This window comes from Empidonax traillii, unplaced genomic scaffold (genome assembly GCF_003031625.1).
Source record: "Empidonax traillii isolate 1590-97213 ecotype Southwest subspecies unplaced genomic scaffold, ASM303162v1 scaffold358:size917415, whole genome shotgun sequence".
Classification (NCBI taxonomy): Eukaryota; Metazoa; Chordata; class Aves; order Passeriformes; family Tyrannidae; genus Empidonax; species Empidonax traillii.
The window spans coordinates 1751-11168 of record NW_020955551.1 but is presented as its reverse complement, the minus strand read 5'-3'; the positions used below and the strand labels follow the sequence as shown (position 1 = coordinate 11168).

Here is a 9418-nt window from a genome sequence, read left to right as displayed (position 1 = left end):
AAAGCCGATATTCATGAACCTTCATGAATCAGTTTTGTTGTGGTTAAAGTTTCTTACCCTTCCCTGCTGCTTTTCTTCCTGCATCCCATAGGGCATCCAGAAAATACAAAAGGGAAATCTCCTTTTCTTATAAATAATTTTTTAGATATCAAAAGGTCAAAATTCTGAAAATTTTAAATTGAAAAAGACGGTTTTAGTTTGGAAAGTGATTAATAAAAATGTCTTTAAAAAAATCTTAGATATGCATGTCAGATTCTTTCCACAAATAAACGCACCTCATGTTTTCATTCCTTTATTAGGAGCTACATCAAAGTCTTAAGGTCTTGCCATGGTGCAGAGCAAGTATTTAATTTTGTATTGTTCCTATATATGTCACTGGATGCCAGGAATAGTTTGTTAAATTCCATTGCAGTATGTTTTTCACCTTCTAAGACCTTTAAAGCAAAGGCCTGTCTTTTGTGATATCACCATGTATGCATTTATAGCTTTTTGAAGTTTTATGCAGCTTAATCCTTTTCCCAGTCCTGTTTGTTCAATATAACAATAGTGTCATTCCTTGGACAAGGACAGTGTTTGAGCTGGAAAGGAAAGATGTATTTCTTTTCATCGTCCCTATTAAACTGGCTGTGTCCTCCATCTCTTTTACAACCTTAACACAGCACCTTGAGGATTCATCAGCAAAAGCCAAAACCTCTTCAGACAGAGTTTTGCCACAGAATTCCTTTGAACGCTGTCCCCAGATCTTTGTGATGGGAAATGTAGGAGCGTGATTAAACATTAAGTACAGAATTTAAAAAAATCAAACTGAAACCAAAGTGGACCTTTACTACCTTACTTGTTAAAAAAATACACAATTTGAAAGAGTGATGTATAAATGAAGATGTGTGTATGTAGGTGGGTTTTGTTCCACTTTGAATTTTGTTTGTGTTACCGCTGCATCTTCCGAGGGCTCTGTATTACAGTAGGTAATTGAGAGGACAGTGGCATCTAATTATAACTGCAGCATCCTAAGTCTTAGTTTTCTACCCAAACAATCTGTTCAGGTAATAAAGATGTTATGTCAGTGAGAGCTTCCAACAGTTTAAATGTAACTTTCCCCTTGCTTGGTAATTTTAGGTGCTGCAAATTAATACAAAGAGATGGGAGATCCCTTCAGAGCATCGTGATTTTAATTGGAACTTCAGTAGGAAAGAGCAATTAATAACTGTTAACCTGTCCAGCTAGTAAAGCTGTGTCTCAGATTAATGAACCATGTCTTTTGCACATTGCACTATGAATTGAAAAAAATTGCAGCAGTTAAGAATTGATTATTATTGTTTGTCTAATTACTGCTGATATTGTGCTGAAGTATAGTGACAATAGGAGATACAGCTTCTACAATTTTTATGAAGATATCTATTTTAAAAATACAATAAATGCATATATGTATTTTTTTTCATGATGTATTCTTTCTTCCTCTGACACATCATTCTGTATATTGGATCATTTGTTTTACTACTTAGTTTTTCTTCTTTAAACTACTTTTTGTTTCAATGCTCCATATGCATTATGACTTTGAATATAAAATTCTGCATACAGTTTTGTGTGGATCACCTGGAAGGGGCAGAGAAAAAGGGATGACAATTTTGTACAGACAATCAACATGTAATTGGGAAATAATTTTTTATTTGTGAATGTGTTATATCCATGTTTTATATTGTTAGTATCTGAATGGGATTGTAATAAACAGTATGATTGTGAATCTGGCTTTATGAAAAGGAAGACTTTTGGCCTGAAGTTATATAGAATAGGTTGTATGCTAGAATAACAACATGACCCCATATTACTTCTGTGGCACTGTCAGTAGCTGACACTTAAAGGCCTTTATTGTCTAATGAACTGTGATTTCATTTACTCTGACGCAGTCTTTGTGTGAAATATAATTTTGGCCACTTTGTGTGCAGCTTTAAAGAGATTTCAGGAACACAAACTGCCCTATTAAGCTTTAAAAAAAAAAATCCCATTCTTAAGCATTCTGTAAGTGCTTGTAGTTAAAGCATCTTTCATCTCTTTATTTAGGGTTCTATTACTTTACCAGACGTATTTTTTGTATAGAAAGGCCTTCAAAAACCTGTGAATAGTTTCAGTGAACAGCCTAATGGTATGTATTAATATAGTTACCTGTGTACAGCACTGAGGATACAGCCAGGATACACACGTTCAATAATTTGAAATCCATGCACATAGATGCCTTCTGAAGATGAAAACTACGCTTTTTAGGCACTTTTGAGTTAAAATAGCCTGGTGTGCTAAAGGGCTTTTTAAAATTTTAAAATACACTAGCATAGCATTGGAAATATGTGATAATGGGGTAAAAGAGAACTCTTAAATGCTCTTGTGCAGCTAATTTATATGGATTTACTGATACATTTTAACTATATGTAAGAATCGAAAGTCTGAAGACTTATGTCTTGAAAGCAGAATTAGATCTAATAAGAAAATGTCAGTGGATTTGTATTGAGCTCAGGAACAGTAGAGAACATCTAGTAAAGTAGAGAGATACGGTTCATTTTTTTTCCCCAGCACTAGAATTTGATTTATCAAGTGCTGACAATCCCTCATCAGTGTATATACAAGTGGGGAAATGAGTTTGAAAGTTGCTGTATTTTAAATCAAGTTTTCCAGACACACTGTTAGTGCTACTTGTTTTGAGTAAGGATGGCAAAGTCACACTCTATATAGAATTATAAACCAATATGTCCTCTCCTGAACCTGCTTTATCTTACATAATGTATCAAATGGGTTAGTGAAGAGGTTTTTCACAGTTTTGTTTCTTGAGGTTGGATTTTGTGGTCCAAGTTTCTGTATCCTTTTACATCGTTACTCTGTCTTTTGATTTCTCTGTCTTTTGATTTTTTTCTGTGTTTTCCCCAGTTCCATTAAGGGGTAGGCTCTCCAGTTTTAATTAATGCCTTCTCAGTGAGGTGTATTAGCAGGAGCTGCCTCTTGTCTACTCAATATCCCATTTTCACTAAACTTGCAGGGAATATATTGAGATACTTCTTCTGTGAAATAAGTCTTTTGTGCCAACTAATCAGTGGTTCAGTCATTACTGTGGACCAAGACATATAAATGGAAAAAAGCATAGAAGGTGGACTAGAGAAGTCTTACTTACAGAGGCAATATTTGTCAATAATAGATAGGGCTGGTATTAAAACTTACAAATCATAAGTACCAAACTGAACTGATGATACTGTGGTTGTCGCATACTGAACACCATGAGATGGAGAACTGTCTCTGCAGTGGCACAAGACCTACATCATCTCTTTTTTTTTTTTTTTTTGTCTGATGTGTTCCTAAGCATTGTTAACCATCACTTCTAGGAATATACTGTGTTGTGATGCCTCTCATCAATTGATCATGCGTTACCACTTCCTAAATTATTTGTGAACAGAACTATTGCTGGGAATCAACAAAAGGGAGTCAATTCAGCTGCTCAGATGCAGTGAGAGAATAGTGTAGGAAGCCCTTTCTTAGCATCTCAGCACTCACACTTGCTGTAACCCAGGTGAGACTGAAGTGTGATGTGCTTTTCTGCTCTCTGCCCATGAAATGACAGTCTAAACTCAACCCCAGATGTGGCTCCCAGGAACAGAACATCCTAGTAGTGCTGATCCAGTCGTCCTTTATTTTCAACTGGAAAGTGAGGGTGCTGCTTAAACACCTACATTCCTCAACGTGCACATTTTTAATCTTTCGGAGGCTCTGTGCTTAGCAGGTAACCGGCCCAATGTACTCTCTGAAAAATAATAAGCCTGATTACTTGCTTGGAAGGTGCAAGAATAGTATCAGCTGAAAAGAGGAGATGAGGGGAAAAGATCTTCAGAGAGATAGACTTTACTGTCAGGTGAAAGATAACAAATACAGCTTGAGGCCAGTACCTGCTGCATTGCTTCCCTGTTTATCACCTTGATTTAAGGACAGCTCTTACACATTATGCTGGAGATTCACAGGAGCCTGTAGTCTGTTCTCTTTGGTAGGTTTTTTTTTACTGTGTTCAGATCACCAATATAACCCCTAATGAAGTGTTTCATGAGGTGCACATTGGCCTCAGGTGAGATAAAACTTATTAAAACCAACTGTGAAAGGTAACAGCCCCCTCGTTTGTTGTTGCCTTCGTTTGTTTGGTTTTTTTTCCCCCCCCAATCAAAGAGTTGTGCTCAACTTGCTCATTTTCGACCCAATAGCTGAAGTAGGTTGGTGGCCAGAGTTCAAGAGTAAAGCTCATCTCAAATGTGCAGTGCAGACCTGGTCCCTGCTACCTGTGTGTCAGTGCAAAAGGTAAATGTTTCCTTTGCTGTATTTCTGAGGTGGTGCAGTTAAAATGGAGAAGTAGCTTTGGGTTTTCCCATTAGAGCCAAACCGAGTTCTATAGACTGTGGCAATCTGTCTTTTCACTGCTTCAGCCATATCATCTTTAAAAGGCAATTTAATGGTGCCTTATGGTGTGTAGAGTTTACAAGGCTAATCTGTCCCCAGTTACTCGACACAGCCTTTGATAAAGCAGCGACTCAGATTAGATTAAACTGAGTCCAGAATGTTTTATGGGGTGATTTAATATACTGGATTGAAACAGTTACACTTTTTTAAGTGACTCTAAAATCTGAGGATTTGAGCAGCTGTAAATAACTGAAGGGTTAACAGTGGGCACCAGCATCTATTTCCAAGGGGTCTGAATTTTCTTCTTTATTCTGAGATGTTTGGGGCTTTGAGAGATGGAGGAGGCATACATCCAAAACCATGGGGAGCAGATTTGGTGTTGGATGGTTTTGCAATCTAAGAGAATCCATTGATTTGAATAGAAATGCATTGGTTTACCTGAAGAAATTAACCTGCAACCTTTTCCGTGTAAAAAAAAAAAAAAAAGTGCAGTACCTTCCTTGGATTCTTTGTGCTAGGTCAGTTTTTGCCTGGTAAAGTGTTGACTTATTTGAGATGAAAATGGAATCAACAGTAACTATTTATTGTTGGTATGGTTGTGCTGTCACTGTTGTAAAGTTAAAAAGCAACAATTAAAGCTGAAATCTGAAAGGTGTTCTGTAATTTCATGTGTGACACAAATCCCTACCAGAGATTGTGGCCATGGCAGCAGTGGTTGCTGCACTTTGTGAATAACAGATGTGTAGTTACCTTCTCTTGGTGAAACTGAGGAGTTTAATAGTGATTTTTGTTAACTTTTTAAAACTCTCTTAAAAAAATGAGAAAGAATGCATCTCTGTTTCCCGTCTTATGTGCTACTAATAAACTAGGGATTAATAAAAAGATACTGGATATGGATGCAGGAAAAGGCAATTGTTATTTTAAATCTCCCTGCTTCTTCCATAGTTTTCCCACCCCTTTTATATGCAATAAAATTCTGGCTGAATATCTGAACATGGGCATGAACTGGAAACAGAACAATATAATAATTAATGAACCTACCATTTTGGAAATCTCTCTTCTTGCATTACATTTAAGGTCTGTAATACCTTTTTAACCCTTTTCATTTTTAAGCACCTGTGCTAGTTGCATTCTCTTACTCTCACACTCCTATTCATCTGAAGAGAGTTCTCTCAAAGAATCCCTTTTCATCCATGGATTGCTTGTTTGAATAAGATTAATTGATCCACAGGTTCACTTACTTCTGTTTATCTGAATTCAGATTAGTGTCAAAATCTTTCCAAATCACAATATTAAATATGTTTACTTATAGAAATAGCAGATTGCTCTTTTTATAAAATGGTAAATAGTAGGCTGCTATTTTTATTATTTTTTTCTGTCTTAGCTGTTGAGAAAAGCAGAACTAAACACCAAATGCTTATGAGGCTTCAACTGAATGCCATATATTCCTGTAATTTAAATACTTGTAAAGCCACAAAGAACTCTGCATAAACAGTCCTTAATATCAGCAGTTGGGGAATAAATTGAAAATTGTATATATACACACGGGAAAAAATAAAAGGTCTGAAAAATAGAAGGAGAAGAAGAACTGAGAAACGAAGGTGTCATAACAAGTTCTCGGGTTCCTGTGGAGTCAGAGTTGTGTGGTTCAGAAACACCACATACCTGCAGTCATTGCTCTGACCACTTGGAGCCATTTGCAAAGCCATCAGTAGAGCAGCATAGTGAATAGTAAGATAATCCTTAAATTAAATCCGAATTACTTCTGTCTGGAAAATTAATATAGCTTTGTATCACTGTAGTAGGTCTTCAGTCAATTCCAAATGTGCAGAGCATTACACAGAAAGGTCATCTCGTTTCATGGGACTATTTGCCACATTACAGTTTGATTTCATATGATTTAGAATAAAATCCCCATATTTTTCAGTTCTCTATGAAAGGGAAAACCTGAGGTTTTTCAGTCAAAAAGACTGCTACAAGTTATGGTACTTGGATGCTTTTGTCCTTGACTTTGGGGAATTTTGCCTGATTTGCTGCCCCAGGTCTATAGAGTTTTGGAAAGGCTAATTAGAAGTTCCAATTCAAGCTTTGGTGTTCTAATGAGACAGAATAAAAGCTGTTTGCCTAACAGGAGGCAAACTCCAGGTTGGGTAAGATAGACTGGGTTTTTTAATCTAATTTTAATTTTTTTATTAATCTGTGAACTCCTTATGTTTTCTATCTTAATTGAAGAGTAAGTGTCCAGAAATCCTGTGCCAGTGTATACAGACATCTAGTATGTGCTATGCCCGTGTCCCTGAGGAGGTAAATTAAGCAAAAGTGTCTTACATATATGGAAGATCAACTCAAGATGTTTTAGTAAGATTAGTTTCAAAACTGAGGCGTTTTCAAGGTGGTATTTTTATCACATGAAAATCTGTTAAGGGTGTAAGTCCAGCAAGTGTCTGATGAGCAGGGAGAAAAGTGGCTCCAGTCGTATCTCTTTGTGTGTGTGACTGAATCATGTCCAGTGCATCCTCTGAAGGAAACCTCCAACACACCACCCCTCTCTGTCAAAATAAAAGAGGTGAAAATGCAGCAGTTTCAAATCTCAAATGCAACTGTAGTGAGTCTTAGCTCTGTGTTTCCTCTAAATGCTACATACCAGGTAAAAGTAAGATTCTTTTTTTGTCATTAGGCTTTGAAGGAAGCTCTTGGCACGAGCTTCTTGGGAAACATGACTTCAAATAGTTTTCTGGGGGGTTGATTTTGTTGTGTCATAGCTGCTGGTTCTGTGCTACAAACGCTGCAGCACTGCACCTGTCTTTATTTGGTTTGTACAGAGCATTGTGTGGTGAGAACTTGATGCATGATAAAGCCTCTATCTCAGCATTAATTGGAATAAACCATAATGTGTTCTGGCACTGCTGTTAATAGTCACCTGTGTTGGTTTGCTCCCCCAGCTTTCCCTGCTGGAAGATGCAGGCTTTGGTGGTGTTCTCCTTTACGCTGACCCTTGTGACTTGCCAAAGACCGCAGAGCTTGCTGATAAAGCTTTTATGGTTTCCTTGAACAGTGGAGGAGATCCATCAACACCTGGCTATGCCAGCATTGGTAAGTACTGTTCAAGGCATATTCAGTTAATGGACGTTTTCATTCTCTGTAGATTTTAAGTATGGGAGTTAAAACACTAAACCAAACCCTGCCTGAAATAGAAGGTCTGAGTAAGGGAGCACTGTGCAGTGCAGCATGGCTTAGAGGATGGAATCCAGTCTCAAAAGTGCTTTGAGCTCTTAGCACAAAGTCTGCACTGTAAATAATTTATTTTATTGCTTTTTGGATTTGAGTGTTCACACACTGAACCATTATTACTGCCTGCTTATTCTTAGCCCATGGAAAAAAAAAGGCCATGAAGTTCTAATCCCCGTGATTTCTGAGCAGCTTCCATGGGATCAGTCCCCACCGAAGGAAGCATTCCCTTCATGCTGTCTTCTACTTTTATGGTATTGTTTTGAGGGGAAAAAAAAAATAATGTTTGTAGTATCTATGTGCAATAATCTCTTGAATAGGATGTGTTCATTTAGCCTTGCCTCAGTTCTACCTGGATAGACTTGGTTATCAATTATGCTTCTCTAAATACATGTATTTTCAAAGGATGGGAATTAAAGAATTGATTTCAAGGAATGGCATAGTCTTATATAACTTTACGTGGTTGTTTTGTTTTGTTTTGGTTTGTTTTTTTTAAAGTAATGCTAACAATAAATAGAAGCAGCAGCATATTTGACTTGTATGTGTCACTTAAATCCCCAATCTGGCAGTTCACTGAATGTGTATTCTGTTTCTGTGCAGCGTTTTCAGCTTTTACAGCTTTTTTACTATCTAACTATTTGGAAATGTATTAAACAGCAGTCTTATGAGCTTGTGACAAGGCTTCATCAAGAATATTTTGTCCAGTTACTAGCTCAGACATCTAAAGTCTGACTTGAATTGGCACTAAATCAACTAAGGCAATGCTGAGATACTTCATGACTAAAATGGCAGAAAATAGAAATATTTGCCTGGTTGTCAAAGGAGGGGTGTTAGCTGCTCACAGCATGAATGCCTTGACAGCTCAGTGGGAAAGAAATTGCACATTTTCTCAATGTCTCAGTGTACCTGACCCAGTGTTCTTAAAAGTGCCCTGGGAGCTACAGAGGTAAATACAACACTCTTCAGGCCTTATTCTTGCTCATTTCGTGGAGCTGTTTGAACAACAGTTCGTCGTTTATCTGTCTGGCTGGCTCCTTAATGTTTTATTTACCCTACATGAAAAGTAACGCTAATTAAAAGAGATATAATAACATGAAGATGCCACTTCAGTGTCTGAACCTTATGTGTTGGTTTTCTGTCAGTAGAAGATCTGATTGGCAGTGTGCATTCCAATCTCCAGTTTGGGAAAAAGAAGCTTAATTATATGGAGAATGGTGTTGTAAGTACATCGATGGTGAAGTAGAAGCCTTAGCATGGCTTGTCTGTGGTTTTAAATCTTTGAGCAATGTTCATAAGCAGGAGGAGGACATCATGTTCTGAAATGGTTTATATTTTGATCATTGAATGCAATGATGAGCTGGAAAGAGCTCAAAGGAATACTTGGGGAAACTCTTTTTTATGGTTCTGTCACTAGAAGGTAGATCACATGGAAGTAATTTCCGTGTTTCTGATGATGATTTTTCTTCTCTGGAGACTCTGAACCAACTTGGTTAGAGATAGCTCATGCCTAGGACAAATACAAACACATCTGGAGCCCAGACTTTTCCCTGAGGGGTGCACTTGCATATACTGTAGTTAAACTGCCTAAGTGTGGAATAAAAGAGCCAAAGAGCCCGGCTTGCCCCTTTCACTTTGATTCACTGAGTACAATATACACTACAAGAGATTTTATTGGAAGCTCCTGCTTAAGTTATTGGCATATCTTTGACACCATCTGTACTTCACACTTTGCCAGCAGAGCTGTTACTATCACAGTCTCAGGGACTGCTCC

The 9418-nt window shown here is 37.4% G+C and overlaps 1 protein-coding gene across 1 annotated transcript in view; it reads left to right on the top strand.

Annotated features, from left to right (window-relative positions):
• LOC114061783 (inactive N-acetylated-alpha-linked acidic dipeptidase-like protein 2) overlaps nt 1-7512 on the top strand; it is a gene marked incomplete at its 3' end in the record, with an annotated part of 189836 nt that extends 182324 nt beyond the window's left edge. Inside the window, exon 5 of the mRNA XM_027892563.1 lies at nt 7362-7512. Coding sequence (XP_027748364.1) covers nt 7362-7512 — 151 coding nt within the window. The remainder of the gene's footprint in view (nt 1-7361) is intronic.
• Nucleotides 7513-9418: the final 1906 nt, after the last annotated feature.